General features: G+C 45.8%; 3 protein-coding genes across 3 annotated transcripts in view; 2 read left to right on the forward strand and 1 right to left on the reverse strand.

The window, feature by feature from the left end:
* TAGLN2 (transgelin 2) overlaps positions 1-23429 on the forward strand; it is a 288943-nt gene that overhangs the window by 181255 nt on the left and 84259 nt on the right. The gene's annotated exons all lie outside the window — the stretch shown is intronic.
* LOC134506578 (mucosal pentraxin-like) lies at positions 10981-23407 on the forward strand. The gene is made up of 2 exons (XM_063316818.1): positions 10981-11203; positions 22806-23407. Exons 1-2 carry the CDS (start codon positions 11140-11142, stop codon positions 23405-23407), a joined length of 666 nt encoding a protein of 221 aa, XP_063172888.1. The 5' UTR covers positions 10981-11139.
* On the reverse strand, positions 17572-20268 carry LOC134506463 (C-reactive protein-like). The gene is made up of 2 exons (XM_063316672.1): positions 20124-20268; positions 17572-18380 (listed from the first exon to the last, which is right to left on the reverse strand). Exons 1-2 carry the CDS (start codon positions 20185-20187, stop codon positions 17713-17715), a joined length of 732 nt encoding a protein of 243 aa, XP_063172742.1. The 5' UTR covers positions 20188-20268; the 3' UTR covers positions 17572-17712.

Raw genomic sequence — 23429 nt, forward strand, 5'->3', positions numbered from 1 at the left:
CCCAGAATTCCCCAGCCAGCATCACTGGCTGGGGAATTCTGGGAGTTGAAGTCCACCTGTCTTAAAGAAGCCAAGTTTGAGAAATGGTGTGCTACACCATCCTCTACGTAATCCTGGCTTGTTAAATGAAACCTAATTGTGTCTGGCACAAGGAGCTTGAATTGGTCCTTAGGACTAATGGGGTCTTCTGCCTCATTTCTCCTCCAGAGGTAGCTTCTCCATTTTGGCTTCAGGGAGAAATTCTGAGTGGCCTCTCAACCAACCGTGAGCAAGCCATGACTGATGGCTGCAATGTTTCCCTGCCCCTCATTTGCACCCTCTTACAGCCCCTCATCTCGATAATATAGTTAAGAGCAGAGACATCACACTGACAACAAAGGTCCGCATAGTCAAAGCAATGGTGTTCCCCGTAGTGACATATGGCTGCGAGAGCTGGACCATAAGGAAGGCTGAGCGAAGGAAGATGGATGCTTTGGAACTGTGGTGTTGGAGGAAAATTCTGAGGGTGCCTTGGACTGCAGGAAGATCAAACCAGTCCATCCTCCAGGAAATCAAGCCAGACTGCTCACTTGAGGGAATGATATTGAAGGCAAAACTGAAATACTTTGGCCGCATAATGAGAAGACAGGACACCCTGGAGAAGATGCTGATGCTGGGGAGAGTGGAGGGCAGAAGGAAGAGGGGCCGACCAAGGGCAAGGTGGACGGATGACATTCTGGAGGTGACGGACTCGTCCCTGGGGAGCTGGAGGTGTTGACGACCGACAGGAAGCTCTGGCGTGGGCTGGTCCATGAAGTCACGAAGAGTCGGAAGCGACTAAACAAATAAACAACAACACAGCCCCTCGCTATCCATTGCCAAACCAAGGAGCGGGGTTGAACTCTAACATGGCTAGCAAGACGTTTGAATGCCAAGAGATGGTGGTCTGTGCCTCAGCCCTGGGTTGCATTCTTGAGGATAATCCAGGTTTAGCCTGTTAGCGATTTTTTATTTCCCCACCTGCAGGACTCCGTAGCCACATCCCCCAAAAGATGGGACCGGGTCAGGATGGCCCTCTGTCCCTCTTCCACCAAGTTGACTGTCAGAAGGGGCTGAATCCATTCCAATTGGACTCTCTGTCTGCTTCTCTTCGAACACAAGTGGTTGACTCCCTTGGAAAGGAAGCAGATTCTTCTGGCTTTGTTCCCAGAATGCCTCTTCTGAAGCCCATATCCATCATCAGGTTGCAGCACCACCACCTCTGGAAGCACAGCTGCAGCAAAGCAGTGGAAAACTGGAGAGGTCTGAGCCAAAATTAGACCTTCCCCATTTTCCTTTCCCACTCCTGCCATCAACGGGCCATTAGATTTGAGCCCTGCAGGAGAGCAGCCCCAGGATTTCTCCTGCTCACCAGTGGAGAGGCAAAATATTTGCTTCATTAAAGCGGCAGGTAGCTAAGCCCCACCAGAGATAGCTGCTGTGGTCTTTCTTGTCCCTGTTCCAAACCGCATCTTCTAACCAAAGAGACTGAGGTAGTTGGATTCAAACTGTCTGGAAGGCAGACGGTCCCCGGTTTAATTTTCAGCATCTCCAATTTTAAAGAAAAGGCTCTTTTCTACATGAGATTTTGGAGAAGTGCCCAACCGTCAACGTTGGGCAACATCCCAAGAGAAGCGGTTTTGCTCCAAATTAATTTTGGCATCATATGGGCCCGTCGCTCAAGGTTAGTGGGGTGGAATTGCAGGCATAAATTTATAGATTCAGTTCCCCGGGGGTCTGGGGAAAATTCCGGTTTCACACTCAAGAGCCGGGGTTAAGGATTTGGCTTCGTGTTTGACGGAGGCGCTCTGAAGCCAAGTCCCTCTTTCCTCCAAGTAAAATAAAATAAAACTAACTGAATCCCTGAAATGGCTGCAACCTGAGATGATTGTCTCAATCATGCAAGATGGGGCCATTTCAGCCCAAGCAAGAGCTGTGGATGAGACAAGCAATATTGCAGAAACTTCTAAGATTTTGGCCATTTGAAAGAGGAAGAGGAAGAGGAAGAATCTGTCTCATTTCTAGGAAAGGAGGAGGGGGAGGAGGGGGAAGAGGAAGGGGAAGAGGCGGGGAGAGGTCCATCACAACTCATGGTAAATCAGGGCCTGAAAATGAGAGAGGGATTGTGAGAAAGTTACAGTCCAGAGCCAGGTGTACCCATGTTCCACTTCCACATTTAGCAGTTGCATACATTCTTCTAAAACAGAGGAGGGTGGGCAACCTTCGGCCACAAGGCTGGGCACCGCCCATTTGGTAGTCTCCTCCCAACTACAAAAGAATAGTTGGCATGTTCATCTGCCCTTTCAAGCAGGAAGTGCAGAAAAATATTGGACATGCTGTGGATATCAGTGGAGACAGATCTCCAGCAGTCCGGCTCGACTTGGCTCCTAACTAACTAACTAACTAACTAACTAACTAACTAACTAGCTGGCATTGCCAACACGAGATCAGATTACATCATTTGCCTTACCCTGAATAACAAGGAACTTAAAATTCTACCTTTCACTCAAGCCAGCAAAAGGTGATCTGTGCTGTTCCTAGGATGGAGGGACGCCTGGCTCTTCCTGGCCAACATATGACTTTATATTTTGTGATAGAGCCTCCCTCTTGTGGGTTCACCCGCCCCCCCATGCAAGAATACACTTAGAAGGCCATCCAATCAATGTGCTCAGTGCATCAACTTCAAAAAAACACACACACACAGGCACAAACAAACTGCAAACTTGCTTTCTTCCCTAGCCAAGCACTGATGTGCTCCTTGGAAAGCGTTTTATGAGCACGATTATTAATCTCATCGTATTAAAAATGAGATGCTTTAACCGAAATGGAAGCTTGAAAGCAACCTATACCCTCGTTCGTTCATTTGCTGGAGGCTTTTATTGACTATTGCTCAGTGAACTTAAATGCACATCAAATTAACATGCCCTTATGAAAATTGGGGGGACAACGCATTGAAGCAGCCCAGGTGGCATTTTCGAGTCTGCACTGCCCCCTGCTGTCCATGACGAGCATTACGGATTCCCACCACAAGGCTGGCTGCTGTTGTTTCTTCGTTCAGTCGCTTCCGACTCTTCCAGACTCCATGGACCAGCCCACGCCAGAGCCTCCTGTCGATCGTCAACACCCCCAGCTCCCCCAGGGACGAGTCCGTCACCTCCAGAATGTCATCCGTCCACCTTGCCCTTGGTCGGCCCCTCTTCCTTTTGCCCTCCACTCTCCCTAGCATCAGCATCCTCTGCAGGGTGTCCTGTCTTCTCATTAGGTGGCCAAAGTACTTCAGTTTTGCCTTTAATATCATTCCCTCAAGTGAGCAGTCTGGCCTTATTTCCTGGAGGATGGACTGGTTTGATCTTCTTGCAGTCCAAGGCACTCTCAGGATTTTCCTCCAACACCACAGTTCCAAAGCATCCATCTTCCTTCTCTCAGCCTTCCTTATGGTCCAGCTCTCGCAGCCATATGTTACTACGGGGAACACCATTGCTTTGACTATGCGGACCTTTGTTGTCAGTGTGATGTCTCTGCTCTTGACTATTTTATCAAGATTTGTCATTGCTCTTCTCAATCCTTTTAGGAAGATCCCTGTTTCTTTATTAGATGCCATGGACTGCATTCCATAGTTTTAAACTGAGAAAGTCAGAGGAAATTTGCAACTCTTATTGCAGTGAGGGCATCATGAATCTGTTGTCAATGTCCCTGAATGAGAACTTCCATGTGAGGACAGAAAAGGCAGTAGAAATTTCAGCAGCAACAGCAGGGCAGTTCTGACATGAATGGATGGATGGATGGATGGATGGATGGATGGATGGATGGATGGATGGATGATAGACAGACAAACAGACATGGATGGATGGATGGATGGATGGATGGATGGATGGATGGATGATAGACAGACAAACAGACATGGATGGATGGATGGATGGATGGATGGATGGATGGATATGGATGGATGACAGACAGGGATGGATGGATGGATGGAGATAGAGTTGGATGGCTAAATAGATAGACAGATGATGGATGGATGGATGGATGGATGGATGGACAGATAGAGATGGATGGATGGATGGATGGATGGATGGAGATAGAGGACAATAAATGACAGATGGATAGATAATAGATAGATAGACAGACAGACAGAGATGATAGATGGAGACAGAGATGGGTGGATGGATGGGTGGATGGATGGATGGAAATAAGAGAGAGAGGGGAGGGGTGGGGGGTGTCATTGGTGGATAGAAAATACAGTGGTGAGGCCTGCTTTGTACAGTCCAGTACCCTTATGGAAAGCTCATGGAGAATTCTGGAAGATGAAGGTCATCCTCCCCAAATTTGTCAAATATTTACTTGGACAATCTTGCTGACACAATCCCAGTCTTCTTTCCGCCCTTTGCCCAGGCTTGGGAGCAAGGATGGACATGAAACGAAGGGGAGACGTCTTCATTCTCAGGCTTACGTCTCTCTCTCCCAGGCTCAAAGCCTTTGGTTATCGTAAACCGGGGTGCGTGGTCCTTTGCCTCTTCAGCTTTTTCCGTTTGGTCTAGTGGTGAAGGCAACGGGCTAGAAACCAGGAGGCTGTGAGTTCTAGTCCTGCCTTAGGCATGAAAGCCAGCTGGATGACCTTGGGCCAGTCCCTCTCTCTCAGCCCAGCCCACCTCACGGGGTTGTTGTTGTGGGGAAAATAGGAGAAGGAAGGAGTAAGGAAGTTCCCCGCCTTAGTTATTTATAAGAATAATAAAGGTGGGATAGAAAATACATACATAAATAAATCTTCACAGCCTCATTTCCTCTCCTTCTCTTGGCAGGTTGCAGAAACACCACCACTCATCCCTGGAAGGCCTTTGAAACCTGTCTCAGCCAGTTTCCCTACCCTCTCCTTGCAGACACTGCCCAGCATTATCCTCCTATTATTAATAAGGGGCTGAAGTGCAGAAAGTCAGACATCATGGCTTAGCAAAACCCGATTAACTATTTTATACCAGCAGGGTTAGCTCAAGATATTTTGCTGCCCGAGGATGTCAGTATGTTTGCAGGTATAAGACAAAAAAAGGATGTTCTTGGCTCAGACCTTAATCCCTTAAATGCTGTATTACTCTTCAATATGGAACAAAACAGTCAATCTTTGCAGCGACCAAATTCAACAAGTACAGCTATTTCAGGAAAAGACTGGAAAAGTCTGAATTTTAACTAGCTGCCTTATACTGGTGAAATATAAAGCACCTGTTAGGAAAATGAGGCGGTTGTTTTAATGCAGCGTCACCAATATCGACACGGAAATTGATGGCCTTTTGGAATTAAGCTCACTCCAATTAAGCTCCAGTTAGACAAACATGCCAGTTCTACCTTCTCTCTGATTGTGTTTTCTAAACCTGGTTTAGCAGGATGCATGAAACAGACCAAAACATTTTCCCACTGCTTCCTTCCCATCCCATCTACCCTCGCCTTCTGAACAACCATCTATCTGACTTATACAGGGAGTCCTCATTTAGCGACCACAATTGGGGCCTGCAACTCAGTTGTTAAGCAAGGCAGTCACTAAGTGAAACCACGCCTGCGTATGATCTTATTTCAGCTTTCCTTCGCTTTCTAGATCTGCGAAGGTTGTAACGTCACCGTTGTAACTGTGAACGGTTGCTGTACAAGGCAGTCACTAAACGAGGACTACCTGTAATCACAATCTGAATAAGAAGTGAGTTCCTATTGTGAGGTTCGCTAGTAACACATGCTTTCCACTAAAATTGACTGGGCTTTTTTAACTGATATTCCCCCCCCCTCTTCCCCCCCCCCAGTTAAATTCTTCTGATCACTTCCATACTGCAGTCGGAAAAGACAAGCCACAATACAGAGATGGAGGAAACAGCATCTATTGTGGTGGTGCTAACAAAACGTCTAAAATGTCAAACTGTCCCTCTGCCAAAAAATTCTACTTCTCTCCCTGTGAATATTTCCTTTCCTTCTGCAGGTAATAGCCTCATTTTGCACCTCTGTGCTTAAACATCACCTCCTCCCTCCCTCCCTCCCTTTGTTCTTTGCCTTTTCCAGAGCAGGATGAAAATGCCGCTCCCTACCCAGAATAAACAGGGATCTGCTTAAGTCTTTGGATGCTTGATTCAAGTTGCATCATTTTCCTGCTAATAGCCCAGAGACCACCTCTGATGTTATTAACTTTCTTCTCTAATTTGGATGGGGGAGGGAACGTAAGGTTCCCACTGCCCAGCAATGTCTCCTCTGGGAACCTTAATTATTTTAGCAAAAGAAGTCATAATATGTACCCTTGGCTTGGAAGCGTGGAGGTAGGAAATGCTCACAGAGGGAGCTTTGGGCCCCAGGGAGGAGTGGAAAGGCCCTCGGCACAGGAGCTTTTAAGTGGTCTCTGCAGCTTGTAAGAAAACAGTTGCATCATGGATGACTCCTCTCCGGATTGTGAATTGTGTGTGACAAGAGCATAGTACAAAATTTTATGCAATGCAGCCTCAGGATGTGAAAATCATAGCTAATGGGGAAGATGGGGACAAGTTGGACCGCAGATGGTACAGCCTGGAAACAGAAGGAAGCTTTTTGGTCAGAGGTCCAAAACCTGTACAGCCATGTTTCTTCAGCAAGTTTAAGATGGGTGGACTTCAAGTCCAAGCCACCCATCTTAAAGTCCCCATGGTTGAGAAACACTGGTCAAAAGGTTGAGAAAGGCTGATCTATACAGTCTCATCATCAAAACCGTACGTAAATCATAAGTCCGTTTTTTTCTGTTTTATGCAAAAAGTCCATAAGGGGTTTCCAGTCAGCAATAAACATTGATATTGTGTTTTCTCTAATCAAAGAAGTCAGTCTGGCTATCTCAGCAAGTTCCATCATCTTCACCAACCAGTCCTCCATTGTGGGTATTGCCAAATCTTTTCGTCTTTGTGCATATGATAATCTTGCGGAGTAAAACATGTTTTGAGTCCATAATGTCCAGGTAACATTCAGAAGCAGTTCAGATAGGCACCTCCCTAATTCACAGGTGTATAAGAAGGGGATGGAGCACAATCAGACTTGCAAGGTTCTTATATTATAGGTAGTCCTTGACTTACAACCATTCAAAGTTACAACGGTGTTGAAAGAAGTGACTTGTGAACAGTCCTCACACTTACGACCATCACAGTGTCCTCGCGGTCACATGGTCAAAATTCGGACACTTGGCAACTGGCATGTATTTACAATGGATGCAGCATCCTGGGGTCACTTAATCACCATTTGCAACCTTCCCAAGAGGTTTCCAACAAGCAAAGTCAATGGGGGAAGCCAGATTCGCTTAACAACCATGTGATTTGTTTAATGACTGCAGTGATTCACTTAATGACCATGGCAGAAAAGGTCATAAAATCAGGCATGACTCACTTAATGATTGCATCACTTAACGATGGAAGTTCCAGACCAATTGTGGTCGTAAGTCAAGGACTACCTGTATGACCCCATCTCAATAAAAATTGTGTTAACTTTCCTGCGGAATTGATTTCCTGGTCTGTTCTACCTTGTGGGACTGAGGCCCCCCTTTTAGCAATGCAGGTTTCTGTCCGCCTCTGCGCCTGGCTGTCTCGCCAATTTGTCATGTTTCCGTTGCCTGCTTTTAATACAGTTTGACAATAATCACTTAGAGATGTGTAAGCTTTGATGGGGTGATTAGAGCTGAAGGTAATGTGATCAGATCAGCTCAAATTGATGTTTTCCCTCACTGGATTGGAGCAGACGTGGAGCTTCATTTCAGCTGCCTTTCTAGCCCCTTAGCAGTCTTCACATGCACAGGAAACCTCAGCCACCGTATAGTGAGTCAAGGCAATTTGATCCCACTCCGCTTCGCAAGACTGAATGCACGACTGAAGGAAACTCCTTGGTCAGAGGATGAAAACCTGTAGAGCAGTGTTTCTCAACCTTGGCAAGTTTAAGATGGGTGGACATCAACTCCCAGAATTGATGGGAGTTGACGTCCACCCATCTTAAAGTCCCCATGGTTGAGAAACACTGGTCAAAAGGTTGAGAAAGGCTGATCTATCCTGTCTAATCATCAAAACCATCCGTAAATCATGTTCGCCTTTTTCTATTTTATGCAAGAAGTCCATAAAGGGTTTCCAGTCAGCAATAAATGTCAATATTGTGTTTTCCCTCATCAAAGAAGTCAGTCTGGCCATATCCCCCCACCTCTCACACTTTGCTTTACACGGAAGATGGAGTTTGCATGGCTTTGCCCTTTCGAAGCATGCTGTTGGGGTGGGTTAGGCCCACGCTGAGTAATCACAAGGAGCCTAACCACAAACATCTTGTGATCTCGGCATCCTTGCCAGATTTGCGGCTTGTAGGATACCACCCACTCCCAAGGCTGGCGAACTCCTTCAGAGAAACTGGGGGAAATTGTCCTCGCCTTCCAACTTCTCTGCCCAAAGATCATGGGACGTTTGTGGTGGCATTTTATCTAACGCCATACTAAATCTCACAAGACTGAGAAGAGGGGGAAGGTCCAAGTTGGGGAGGCAAACAACTAAATCACACTACAGGCTTTGCCTTTATTGCAAGTTTAGTCTTCTGCTGACCACGCAGACCACGTTCTTGGCTCCTGATTTGATCTTCCCTTTTTTTTTTCCTTCTTTTTAATACAGGGGACATCTCACCACCATTTGCTATTTCACAGCTGACAAGGCAGTTGACAAGTTATTAACAGAGGAAGCGTGTTGCCTCCTGCTTTCAGCCCCATCGCTGCCTGCACTTTGCAGTTCCCTCTCATTAAAGGTGACTCTGGTCTTGGAGAAGAAGTGACACGCTCATCTGTTGTCCGTAATTGTCCCCCGGCCAGCTCGGGTGACATGGCATTGAGCTTGGCTTGACAAGGGAGGAAAGGAAAGTGAATAACCCTTTTCCCCCTTCATCTGGAGGAGAGGCACAGGCTGTTACCCTCTCATTTCTTACTTAAAAATTACATTTCATGGTGCTGATATTTCAGCAGCAGCAATGCCTTTGGTTTCCCTCTTCGCTATTTCCCCACGTCGAAGCTAGATTCTCCAGATATGATGGGTTCCTCAACATGTGAAGGATTGTGGGAAATTGCCAGTAGTGGCTCATGGGAGGAGATGCTGCTAGGATTTGCACATGACAGGTCCAGGTGGTGACATGTTGAGTGGCAGGTGTAGACGTCTGACTCCGCCCACCAAGAACAGCCATTGGATCTTCTCAGACAGGAAGAAGTATAAAGGGACTTCCTATCTGAGCCCTGTGGTCTTAAGTTTTGGTCCTTTGTGGATTTGATTGGTCTTTCTCAGGTTATGGCTCTGTTTGAAGAATTGAAGGGAAGATGAATGGATGGCAATCTTGGGTTTGTGCAACAGACATCATTGGGTTTCTGAAAGTCCTAGCAGCCCAACATCTGAACCTTGATTAAGGTTTGTTGGTTGGAAACAGGGTGTTTTGTGAACCCAGCCCATTAGGTTAAATTATGATTCAGTGTATCATGAAACCAGGTTTTAGTGGACTATTGGTGAGGAAGGGGCGTCTGTTATTCAAAAAGATCCATCAGATCAAAGAGTAGGGCAATTTATGCCATTGGCATGAAGTTGGCAGGATGTAAATGGATGCAAATTATGCCAGTTGTGGGCCACGGCATACAAAATCCGTTGCATCCAAGTTCAGTCAATCCGGATTTCATTGTATTGTGTGAACCCAGAAAATGGGTTAACACATTCCAATGTGCTACGTCTGAATGCAACCTTGGAATTCAACAAATGGTACGGGGAAAAAATGTGTAAGTGCGGTGTTGTTATGAAAAGGTTTTTTTGTGAGGGCTCAAGTTAAGGCTGATCTCCATGACTAGCTAAGGTAATAGCTCAGTTCCAACAATATGTTGCCTTGAAAGTGGTCACCATGTTAAGAAATAATGTAGTTTATTAGTCTGTGCATGAACACAAATGGTATGTTTTGTTAACCTGGATAGACAGTTCAGTCAGTCTGGGGAACAAAACCACTCTGTTCAACGGGACCAGCCCAGATGAGATGTATTCAGAGTTATACCCCTTAACCATCAAAGATAGGATGAACATTCAGCCTGAGGCAGAATCCAAATACCTTACTTTCTGGAATAATATGCTGTTTTTCCCCCTTGGCAACCTCATGCTTGAGTCATCAAGATTTCATGGAAAGACATCTCTACAGGAGCACCTGACAGGCTGCTTCAGCTGTGGAGTGCCTGACTCTTAGCTCTTTGCCAAAAAGGAGTCAACATACAAAGCACTGATTTTTCTGCAGGAAAAAAACAGATTCACCAAAGGCAATTTAAGGACACACTGGCCTGCCCCAAACCGTAGCCAAGGGTCCTTGCTCTGAAGTTCCTCTAGCCTTTGAGAAGACTTCCATATCTGGGTTGCAAAGATCTAGAGGACCACTAGAGGGCAGGAACAAGAGACAGGGGAGAAAAAATTGAACTCTATACTGCCACCTAATGCCAACCTATAGGGTAGCAGTCTTCTTTGGAAGGCTCAGAGGCATGAGATTGTTCTCAGTTCTAGAGATCGATTAACCATGGGTCGGCAGCAAACTGCCTGGGGATGCAGTAGGGCCCAGACCCTCCACTGGGGCCAGTCCATTTAAAAAAATGAAACAGAAAACTGGCCAACTGGCCTTCAATTCCCAGAATGTAGCTGTCAAGGGAAAGACCCATGGATCGGCAGGCAATTGTTTCTGTGGGCTAGATTACCTTCTAGTTCATGAAGCGTTTTCTGACTGGCCATTTGAAGAATAAACCTGGCAGCCATTTTGTGAGTGTGCTCACGACGTTTTCTCCGCATGCCTATCCCCAAACAGCGCCCTCTGAAAGACCCAATTCTGCTGCCTAACTTATGAGGAAGGAGTTAAAAATAAACAGCCTCTTTTTTGCCCCACCCGGATGACTTCTGCAAATCAAGAAGGCATAGCAGACATTTGTTTGATGGGATTGGGTTTCACCCCAATCATGCTGCAGCATAAATTAAGACCCAGCCCTCGAGGCAATATAGTTGCAGAGCTGCTGATTTCAGACCCAGTTTGCCGAGACCGCCTAGCTCAGCTTCCCGCTGACCAAACTTCCTCTTCAACATCTGGTCCGTTTCTTTTCCCTTGGCAGGAAAAAAGATGGCAGCGTGGTGGATCTGTGTCCTCCTCTTTGCCAGCCTCTCAGAAACATCTCTCCAGGAAAGTGAGTGTTTATTTGCTTGCTTATTTATTTCTCAAATATAGATAGCCACCCATTTCCCTGCAAGGCTTAAAGCCATCGCACCATGCCAATGATTGTGGGCTGCACAGTTGGGCTATTTTATTTATTAATTCATCTGGGACTCAACAGAAGCTGTTTTCTGTGCACAAGAGTGTCACTAAAATGGGGGAGTACTTCTGAGCAGGAACAGAGTATGCTTTTCTGCTGGGAAAATAGTTTATCCTCGTGCTTATCTGGAATTAAGAATCACGATTCCAGGGCAGAGCCAGGCACTTCTAACCATAGCAGGTTTGACTCCCAATATCTCTCTGCTGAGAGCCAGTTTGGTCTAGTGGTTAAGGCGCTGGGCTAGAAACCAGGAGACCGTGAGTTCTAGTCCTGACTTGGGCACAAAGCCAGCTGGGTGACTTTGGGCCAGCCACTCCCTCTCAGCCCTAGGGAGGAGGCAGCGGCAACCCACTTCTGAAAAACCTTGCCAAGAGAACTGCAGGGACTTGTCCAGGCAGCCTCCGAGAATCGGACACGATTGAACGGATTTAAAAAAAAACTCTGTTAAGACATATGCAACATGGTTACTAGCAGAACCAAGAGATTCACTGATCCTGTTCTGCTTGCTGTAGTGTTTTAGCAGCAAAAGCAGGTCTGAGAAATCATCCTGAAGTACCTTCAAAATTATTTCCTGCTGCAAGATCTGCACTGGCAGATGGTCCCTCATCTCTCTACAAATATCTTTCCAGGATCAAGATGTTTCTCCTGATGTCCCATCCATCACATCTACCACAAAATTCCATAACTTTCTCCTGATCTGACTTAGAAGGCAATGCAAAACGTGATGAAAAAACTGTGCTGAGTCAGATCACGCATTCTCTCCCAAACCAGCCAACCCGATGACTGAGAAACTTGCAAATAAGAGAGAATCTGGGGGGGAAATGCAGTTCAAAGGTGGGATGGCAAATCCACAGAGATGTGATTTCCATCTGGTTCTGAATTCTGGGGGGAAGGACATATCCTGTTCTAGCCAAAAGCAGGAATTTCACAATTTGAAAAAAAGCAAATCTTCAAAAACAATGGGATGGTTTATATGACGGGGGAGACAGGATAACTGAATGGATGGGTATATTTTCACACAGAGTGGGAAGCATTCAACTTGGTGGGCAAATGCATCTTCAGACTCCTCATGTAAGACTTCTAAACTTCGTCCCTTTCCTTTAAACCAGGGTCATTCATTATTTGGCTTGGTTATTAAATATTGTTTGCTCCATATATTGGTTCTGCCATCCAGTTAGAAACCTCCTAGTGCAGTGTTTCTCAACCTTGGCAACTTTAAGATGTGTGGACTTCAACTCCCAGAATTTCCCAGCTGGCTTAGCTGCTGAGCTTGCCGATCAGAAGGTCGGGGTTCGAATCCGCGTGACGGGGTGAGCTCCCGTTGCTAGTCCCAGCTCCTGCCAACCTAGCAGTTCGAAAACATGCAAATGTGAGTAGATTAATAGGTACTGCTTTGGCGGGCAGGTAACGGCGTTCTGTTTAGTCATGCCGGCCACATGACCATGGAGGAAGTGTCTTTGGACAGACGCCGGCTCTTCGGCTTTGAGAGGGAGATGAGCACCACCCCCTAGAGTCGGACACGACTGGACTTAACGTCAAGGGAAACCTTTACCTTTACCTTTACCTAATGTGATATTTTATCATATTTAAGAAAATCACCACATCTGTAATGCCATCCATCACTACAGGGGTGTGATCATTTCATTTCCGACCAAAGGTCTCTCCAAATCGTTGAACCAATTCCCGGACATCTGGTTAAGCCATTTGATCCCAATGGGTGGCGCCATCAAGAAATATATTCACTAATTGGATAAATAAACGAAATAATGGAAGAAAAGCATTTCTCACCCCTGGTCTGCAATTCTATCGTATTGCAGGAAGGGTTTCCATGTTGTTCTGTGGACGCTCTTGCTATCCAATTTTGCTCAGAAAATCAAATATATCAGGAACAGAAGACAGCTGGGACTAGCACTAAAGAGTTTTTTTGGAAGCTCCTAGATATTTTAGAGGGCAAAATCATCAGCAAAATGAGTTTGCTTCCTTCCTTTTCCATTCATCTTCAGAACCTGCCGAGACCCTATCAACTCCAGAAGTTTACGTGGTGACTTTGGGCCACTCATTCACTTTCGGCTCAAATTACCTTGTAAGAGAGTTGTTGGAGGGAAAAATGGGCCTTAGATGCAAAAGCATCGCTAATTAAAAAATAGTGCTATAACTGTGATTAGTGTTATGTTTAAAAAAAACACATGTCGACGGGACTATTATATTTGCTTGGAAATTTGTGGTCATTAATGGTGGTAAGGAGCTGAAAGGTACTAGGACATTGCAAATAAGGGGATGAAAATGACATTTCATTTTAATGGGAGGTTAATGGAAAAAGGGATGATTTATGTGATGCAAATTATTTAATTAGTTGCTAACCCTAAAGGAAGCAGGGAACAGTCAGCTGGTTTAGGCAGATGCTGATAAGGAAATATTTCATGTATCCACTTGGAGCACAAGGCAGGAGGAATGTCCTAACGGCAGTAAAAATAGCCTGTTAAGTATCTTCTGCTTTTCCAACTTCCTTTCCGTTCTCTGCTTTTAAGAGTAGTGGGCCAAATCTGGTCGGTTCTCACCCATGGTGTCCTTGGAAACCTTTGAAAGTGGACGGCGGGGCCCAGTATTTGGGGCAAGCCCACAAAATTGGTCCTTGGATTAGGGAAGGTCAGAGAAGGATCATTGCAAAATTCTGCAGAGTCTTCTCATGCCATGGTCTTCTCTGCGCCATACCCTATCAGGCATTCCGTGTTTCATTTCTCAGAAATACTCTACGCCGACACGTTGAATATTCCCATTTGGGGCTCTGTTTACTTCTCCACCCCTACATTTCTTCCTTCCTCCCTCCCTCCCTCCTTACCTTCCTTCCTCTCTTTCTTCCCTCCCTCCCTCCCTCCTCCCTCCCTTCCTCCTTCCTTTCTCCCTCCCTCCCTCCTTCCTCCTTCCTCCTTCCTTTCTCCTCCTCCCTCCCTCCTTCCTTCCTTCCTTCCTTCCTTCCTCCTCCCTCCCTCCTCCCTCCCTTCCTCCTTCCTTTCTCCCTCCCTCCCTCCCTCCCTCCCTCTGTCCTTCCTTCCTCCCTCCCTCCCTCCCTCCCTCCTTCCTTCCTTCCTTCCTTCCTTCCTTCCTTCCTCCCTCCCTCCTTCCTCCCTTCCTCCTTCCTTTCTCCCTCCCTCCCTCCCTCCCTCCTTCCTTCCTTCCTTCCTTCCTTCCTCCCTCCCTCCTCCCTCCCTTCCTCCTTCCTTTCTCCCTCCCTCCCTCCCTCCCTCCCTCCCTCCCTCCCTCTGTCCTTCCTTCCTCCCTCCCTCCCTCCTTCCTTCCTTCCTCCCTCCCTCCCTCCCTCCTTCCTCCCTTCCTCCTTCCTTTCTCCCTCCCTCCCTCCCTCCCTCCCTCCCTCCCTCCTTCCTTCCTTCCTTCCTTCCTCCCTCCCTCCTTCCTCCCTCCCTCCTTCCTTTCTCCCTCCTTCCTTCCTTCCTTCCTTCCTTCTCCCTCCCTCCCTCCCTCCCTAATCAAAAATCACATACATCTATAGCAGGGGGGGTCTTAAATACAGACCCTTTGGATAGATTTCAGAGAGTCTGTGAGCTTGGATGACACGCAACTCTATTTTCACTGTTTTCACTATTTTCACTAACCTCTAACTGAAATTCAGCATGCCTTGTTATTGAAGTAATGGATTCATAGAGAAGCATGTGTGTTACCAAATTACACAGTTGTTATTTTTTAATATTTTAATAACTATCTGAGCGGAGTTGGTTTCCTTGATGCTAAAATGTATAGCTATGTGCTTTATTTTATGCGTTAAATCCATCCTTCTGAGGAGGGGTCCGAAGGTTTCACCAAACCCTCAAAGGCGCCCGTGGCCCCGAAAGACTAAGAACCCCCACCATGTTGTGTCCTGGTGTGCAACATGAGGACACTGCAATGTGCATGCCTAAGGGGATATGTGTTTGTGTTGCAATGTCACAATGCGTACTTCATCATTTCTCCCCTTGCAAGATATTAAGGTCTGGTGTGAGCTTCTGCAGAATCAAGTCAAATGTTGCAGTCTCAACATTTTCTGAAACTCATGATATACAGCGGTAATTCTGGAGGGGTGTTATCGTTGGAGACCAGGCATGTACGAGAGCAACCCTTTATCCATGTTCCTCTTCCCCACTGGATTTCTTTCCCTTTCCTGTGGCTTCTTTGGATCATCATCTGCTGCTACCACATGTGAATCGGTGCTAAATCCTCTGCAACCGGTGTTGTGTTTGTGGCTTATATCAACTCTCCTGGTGAAGTTTTGCTTCCTGCAAAATTATCAGAGCAGAGAAATGGTCTATGCAGTGTTTCTCAACCTTGGTCACTTTAAGCTGTGTGGACTTCTTTGACCGATGTTATTTGCTTTTAAAGATATGGAATTACTGTTTTGAATTGTCTTTGCTTTTTGGGTTTATTAAGATTGGGATTATTAAAATTGTTGTATGATTAAGTATAATAGCAGACAACTTACCCACTTTTTAATTTGATTCTTATTATAGTAGACAGAATTGTATAGAATAGCTGTAGGAAGGGAAGAATTAAATATGTGTTATCTTTTGGAGGGAAGAAAGATATTTAGGCGGTTTATAGGAACTTTTTTCCCCTCTATTTTAATATAAGGGGGAGGAGTAATTGTACTTAGTGACTTTTATTATGTGTTAAAGTGGAATGATTTATAGAAATAATGTGGTGTGTTGGTTTAATATAGAGTAAGAGATTGATTATGGAAATTTTTGTATATCCTTGCTGTTAAAAGTCAGAAGCCACATCTTTTTGTAAATTTGAAATTTTTTTCTGTTGTGTTTCTGCACCTTTTTAGTTTTTTTTTCTTTCTTTGTAGTCTGTAGTTTTTATTCTTCTCTTGAAACATAATAAAATTTACTATTAAAAAAAAAGCTGTGTGGACTTCAACTCCCAGAATTCCGCAGCTACCAGCTGGGGAATTCTGGGAGTTGAAGTCCACACAGCTTAAAGTGGCCAAGATTGAGAAACACTAGTCTATGCCCACTTCCCAGGCCTACTGCCTCCTGCATGTCACAGAAGGGCTGCGCAAGATGGAACTCAACCTGATTGACTTGTACGCTCCATTTCATGCTGAGTTAATTGCAGCAGAAATTGGATATCTGAGCATGCAGGTGGATAATTAGCCCTGATTTGGAAGCTTCTGAAGGTACATAAATCCCACACCTACTAATGTATGCACAACATGGAGGTAAGATGTTATTTCAACATATAATTTATTGAGCACTGGGATTTGGCAGGTAAAAGAACTGCAGGCATAGAATTTTCTCGTAAAGGCAAATTATCCACAGGGATGATTGGCTAATATCCGTGACATATTGTAAGCCATTCCCATTACCCAACAAGGTAGCTTTTGATTTAAAAAAATGCACAAAAACTAGTGGATAACTCCTTCCTGAAATGTTTAAGTGTCCGTCCTTCCTTCCTTCCTTCCTTCCTTCCTTCTTTCCTTCCCCCAATTCTTTTTCCTTCCTTCCTTCCAATTCTCCTTCCTTCCTTCCTTCCCCCAATTCTTTTTCCTTCCTTCCTTCCTTCCAATTCTCCTTCCTTCCTTCCTTCCTTCCAATTCTCCCTCCTTCCTTCCTTCCCCCAATTCTTTTTCCTTCCTTCCTTCCTTCCTTCCTTCCTTCCAATTCTCCTTCCTTCCTTCCCCCAATTCTTTTTCCTTCCTTCCTTCCTTCCTTCCTTCCTTCCTTCCTTCCAATTCTCCTTCCTTCCTTCCTTCCCCCAATTCTTTTTCCTTCCTAGCTTCCTTCTGCCAATTCTTTTTCCTTCCTTCCTTCCAATTCTCCTTCCTTCCTTCCTTCCTTCCTTCCTTCCTTCCTTCCTTCCTTCCTTCCCCCAATTCTTTTTCTTTCCTTCCTTCCTTCCTTCCTTCCTTCCCCCAATTCTTTTTCTTTCCTTCCTTCCTTCCTTCCTTCCTTCCTTCCTTCCTTCCTTCCTTCCTTCCTTCCTTCCTATATGGCTCTTATATACAACTCCTTTTAAATTCTCACTGTTTATATATTTTATGCTTTCTATGACTTCTTTCTTTCTTTCTTTCTTTCTTTCTTTCTTTCTTTCTTTCTTTCTTTCATCTATCTATCTATCTATCTATCTATCTATCTATCCTCTTCTCCCTCCCTCACACATAACATCTGCACTTCCAAAATGCAAGCAAAACATTCTCTAGGTTGTAAGAAGTTGAGGAGGCACAAATTAAGCAACTCAGTAGCATTTATTGGAATGGGATTTCTGCGGGAGGAAGCTGGTGCATTTCATAACAGAAAGATGGGGGAGATTGCTATAGTGCTGTTGACCGAATCACTCAGGTGGGAGGGAAAGGGGTTGGTGATGTTTAACACACACAATTTGCTAATTTTTCACGGATGTCTGGGTGACCAAAGAGGTGGCCCAGCACGGTCACTGCGGCAGGCACAGATGCTGGAACGTGCCACGACAACCTCTCCGTGCATTTCATAACGTAGGTCCCGCCAGTCGATGAGAGGACGGGACACCACGCGGTTGTCCCAAACGCGACATATTTCCTCAGGTTCCAGGACCCGGTCCCAGAAGTAGACATCTTCAATCTCTCCCACAAAGGACTGGTTGACATCAAAATGACCTCCAAAGGAATCTTGTTCTTGTCCCAGGATGATGGAGGCGTTGCCGTGGACAACGAGGTTTTTCATGATTGATTTTCGAGCTAAGAGTTTCCCATTCCACCAAAGAGCTCCCAGCCCTGTTTTGGATGCCCAGCTGAAACAGATGTGCTCCCTGCCGGTGGAAGATGCCGGCTTTTTGGAGACGTCAAAGGTGACAATCCCGTGCTTCATGAAGATGCTGAAGATGTTTGGCTTATCGCAGTGGAGCAAGAACTCGTTGTCCTCTCCCCTGGTGGCATATGAGAAGAGGGCGAACGGACGCACCAGGTCTGTCTGGAACCTCTCACACACTGTGAGGCTGGTCAGAGGCTTCTTCATGTCCATCTTCAACCTCACGAAGGCCACGTTCGAAGCAAAAGGGAAAACAAAGGCCTTTCCTTCGAGATCTGTGAGGAAACCATCACAGGAGCATGTCCTAAGCATGCGTTCTCCTTTGGTCACCAACATTTCTACACCCATCCAACACTGAGGTGATCCAAAGCCCTTGGACCAGCAACATCTCTCTGACCTTCATTCTCCCTCCGATGTCTCGGCATCAAGGCCACTCAGCCACCCTCTTGGAGAGACGTTGACCTTTCCCAGAATGCTTTGGGGCAGGAGCCCCATTTTTGGGAAATGTGCCCATCTCTCCGATGGCAGAACAGAAAGCGAAAAAGGAAAATAAAGGTCTGAACTTTCCCACCTGTGCTCCTTAAGGATGGATAATTCAGCTTCTCCTTCTCCCTACCTTCAGCTCAAACCAGGCATCAGATCAAGAATGTACTAATAAAAACCATGACGACAAGAACCACAAAACCCATGCAGAATATTATTGAGCATGTTTTTCTGCACGCTCCCACTTTTCCCTAAGTGCCTTTGACGGAGTGATTGAGTGGTTGATTGAATTTCTAGGCTGCCACATTTCAGCTAACGGTGGCAGCCTAGAAATCAAATATGCAAGCACGGCATCCGTTAAAACATCTGCAGCGAAAGATCAGTGCAAAAACAGAGAATAAACTGAAATGAGAAGAGATCATTAACCAACCACCCAAGGACAATGCATATGTCACTTGCATTCTTTGGCTTGTTAGATACGTGGTGGGAGATAGGCTGAAGTGGGATTTTTGGGATCCAGCACATGGTGGGAATCCAGCCCTTCTTTGTGGTTCTCCATATTGTCCAAAGCATCACCTTAAAGCACAACAGTGTTTGTTTGAGCATTACACATTGTGTGAACGCAGCAACTGCGTTAACAAGTTACGCTCAAAGAGATAAATCAGTTTATGACATCATGTGTCCTTGTTTACATTATGCATTAAAACAAGGGCTGGGTTCCTGTCACGTACAGGAGTGTAAGCGATCCAGTCCAATTTTGACTTAGTCTAGGGTTTTGGGTAAACTCATCTTCTGAGTAGTAAGGTATTGATCTGAAAGTTTTTTCCTGGCACTTTTGAAAAGTATTTCTGTTTCTTCTGAATCATAAGAAGAATAAGAAATGGAGGAGGGGGAGAGAGAGGAGGGGAAGGGGAAGAAGGAGAAAGAGAAGGAGGAGGAGGAGAAGAGGAAGAAAAAGAAGCTGTCTCACATCCAGGAATCCAGACGGAGGAGAAGGAGAAGGAGGAGAAGGAGGAGAAGGAGAAGGAGAAGGAGAAGGAGGAGAATCTGTCTCACCTCCAGGAATCCAGACCTTCCCCCCAACCCCACCCCAAGAATAAGCCTAAGACCATGGTTGGACTGTAAGAGAGTGACTGGCCCAAAGTCCCTCAGACAACTTCCATTAATGAAGGTGGACGTGGTGCTGGGTTTCCTTAGTCCAACACCTTCACTGCTACACCACAGGGCCTCTTCTGGCCTTTCTGCCCCACCCAAGGACTCTTTCCCTTTCACAGCAAAATGCCTGCCAGATCTTTCTTACTTCAGGGCACTCAAAGGGTGAGAATGTGAAAGCCATTCAGCTTTTGAGAAGAACTTACCAGCATTCCCATATTCCTCCACCAGTGGGAGAGAAAAGGGGGGGGGGTTACAAAATCCTCCTCCTCCTCCTTGTCCAGAAAGTCCAACTCAAAGACACATCTCTTTGGATTCTAACACCCCTGCAACTCAACCTCAGGAGCAACTCTTCCATTTGACTGTTAAACGCAAATGCTCACCTTCCTGGGACAGCGTGCCCATCAGGCCAGAGAGAAGGAGAAGCAAGGGGGAAAGGGTCCCCATGTTGACGGGCAGCAAAAGAAGATTGGGAAGAGAAGATTGAATCCAGCCGTCGCTGAGCCTGCCTTGGAGAATTCTGCCTTTAACTTCCTAGGGTTTTATCCTGAACTGAAAGGGGTGGGCTGAAATCTCCTGCCAGCCCAGATGCAGGAGAGTTCCACAGACGTTTTCATTTTAAGGCATGCCCAGTTTTCTTCTCTCTGCCCACCAGCTTATTTTTAACTCCTTCCAGCCAAAGCCCAACACTGGAGTCCACACATCTGCAAGGCTGAGAAACTCTGACTTAGCATGACGGGGCCAGATGTGACTTCTTTGCAAGTGGGGATGCAAGGTGCTCCTGTAATGGCTTGGCTGCTCTAAGCCATGATTTTTCCCAAATACACAACCCAGGTTGTACCTTCTTGGAAAGGGCCCCATTTTCTCCCATACAGTGTTGGGGGAGCTGAATTTCAGAAACCCCTCGAGTGTTTAAAAGGCTGCAGTAAATTTTCAGAAGATCCTTCTACTCACCTCTAAGTATATAATGTATTCCCAGTTTCCAGAAAGCTGTATCAAGAGCATCAATTAAGCACAACCTTCTTTGATTACATTCTCTTATAAATGCTCACCGATCCTGAGTATCTCAGGAGTCAATCACTATATTTGAAAGGGCAGCAAATTAGAAGAAAGATTTTGTAGGTTTGTTAAATTTCATGGGAATTTGGCAATCTTAACGCCGAGATCTTGCAGATTCTCAGGTGAGGTCTCAGCTGTTTTTCATTTTAAAAAAAAGTTTGGATTTTAATTTGGTTTGAGGCAACATAATTTTAATTTTGGGGTTGGAGATTTTGGCCAATCTACATTCAGATTATCCAGTAATCTCAATACTGAGGATTAACCTTGGGACGTTTTTTCTCCTGACCTTGGGTACTGCAAGGATTACATATGTCAAACACTTTTCAGGCAATAAGGACTGACAACTTTGTCTTTTTAAACTTTGGGGTATCTCTGAATGCCCATTGATGGAAACAGAAATAGGCCAACTCTTCCAGGATTCTTAATGATTATAGTATAAACAAGATCTAAGGTAGCTATCAAATTAGTACTGATTTTTTGTGTTTCAGGAGGTATGTGTGTTTGTGTGTACATGTTTTTAAAGCATACTTATGGGCAGAGGAGAATTGCAGTTTAATAACTGAATTAATTCCATTATATAACAAATCTGATTGAGTGATATCCTGGCCCTAAGTGAGAATGATTTATTGACTAATGCAGGGACATCCATAGGTGCAAAGATTACTGCAGATGCTGACTGCAGTCAGGAAATCAGAAGACGCTTAATCCTTGGGAGAAGAGCAATGACAAATCTCGATAAAATAGTTAAGAGCAGAGACATCACACTGACAACAAAGGCCCGCATAGTTAAAGCAATGGTGTTCCCTGTAGTAACATATGGCTGCGAGAGCTGGACCATAAGGAAGGCTGAGCGAAGGAAGATCGATGCTTTTGAACTGTGGTGTTGGAGGAAAATTCTGAGGGTGCCTTGGACTGCAAGAAGATCAAACCAGTCCATCCTCCAGGAAATAAAGCCAGACTGCTCACTTGAGGGAATGGTATTAAAGGCAAAACTGAAGTACTTTGGCCACCTAATGAGAAGACAGGACAGCCTGGAGAAGATGCTGATGCTGGGGAGAGTGGAGGGCAAAAGGAAGAGGGGCCGACCAAGGGCAAGGTGGAGGGATGATATTCTGGAGGTGACGGACTCGTCCCTGGGGGAGCTGGGGGTGGTGACGACTGACAGAAAGCTCTGGCATGGGCTGGTCCATGAAGTCACGAAGAGTCGGAAGCAACTGAATGAATAAACAACAAAGGGACATCCATGTTGGGTCAAATCTTCAAGCTGGCACCATGGTGTCAGAATTGAAGCCCCCCTTCCCTTTTTTGTACATGCACCCAAGCAGTGGGTGGGGCCAAGTCCTGATGCCATGCCCGCCATCTTGAAGATTTTGACCCATGCCCCCTCCACAAACATCCTTGAACTAACGTCATTGGTGTTCTCTCTGTGGATCACAAAGTTATATGGTATCAAACAAAGTAATCAGACAAAGATTGTAAAGAAAAGGGACGGAAGAAGTAGAAGATAAATGCATTGAATGACCCCTGTTGGTTTAATGCCAGGGTGAGATTGGCACGCAGCGATCGAGCCAGCTGCTATCTCAGCAGGCAAAGGTCAGAATGGCTGGCAAAAGGGTGAGGTGACCTGTGTTGCAAGAACTCAGGAATGAGCATTGAAAGAGGGCAATCCTTCAGAGGTGTAGCCAGGATCTCTGTGGGGGATGGTCTAAAAAGTCAAGATGGCAGCCATGACAATGCGATGGAAGCTCCATCTTGACGGTTTTGGCCATACCCCACAGACACCCCTGGTGGCAGCCATTAGCCAAACTGCAGAGAGATTTGAAAACAAGGGGATAAAATAAAATTTCTCCCGTCCATACCCGGTTTCTCCACCAGCTTATTTTTCTCACACGCTCCCTCGCGCACCTACACGCTACCCTGGCTTGAGCCCTCCAAAGAAAGGCTGTGACAGAAATGCACTAAGACATAACATGATTCAATCTGCCCTCTCTCTGTCGTTCTCACAGATCTGCGAGGCTATTCCCTCATTTTCTCCCGCAAAGGGTACGTGTCCCTGGAGGTGGACCAACCTCGAGAGCTTCTCCAGAACATCACCATCTGCCTCTGTTCTTTCTCCGACTCGCAGTCCAAACAAGCCCTTTTCTCGTACGCCACCAAAGATCAAGACAAAGAAATCTTGATTTATAAGGCTCGTGGCGTGGATGGGTTTTGGTGGTACACAGTCTACATTGGCGGGACGGCTGAGTACTTTCGAGTCCCAGATTCCTACCTGGATTGGCAGCGGATCTGTATCACCTGGGCATCAGAGACGGGAGTGCTCAGCTTGTCGATGGACAGAAATCTCTTGGCCAGGAAGGTTGTACAGCCAGGCTATTTCATCAAACCTCATGCCTTGGTGCAGCTCGGACGAGCCCACCATGAGGACATTTTCTTCCATGGAGAGATCCATCAGGTGCACATGTGGAATTATACTGTCAATATCCTCCTATATCCCAGTGAAATGCCCTACCTATCCTCCATGATCAGCTGGAACAACATGAACTATACAACTCATGGCAACGTGGCTGTGGATTACATCCTCTCTTCACCCCAATCCTGTCCGTTTTGAATCATATCTTAAGTAAAGGCTT

This window comes from Candoia aspera, chromosome 17, assembly GCF_035149785.1.
Source record: "Candoia aspera isolate rCanAsp1 chromosome 17, rCanAsp1.hap2, whole genome shotgun sequence".
Lineage (NCBI taxonomy): Eukaryota > Metazoa > Chordata > Lepidosauria > Squamata > Boidae > Candoia > Candoia aspera.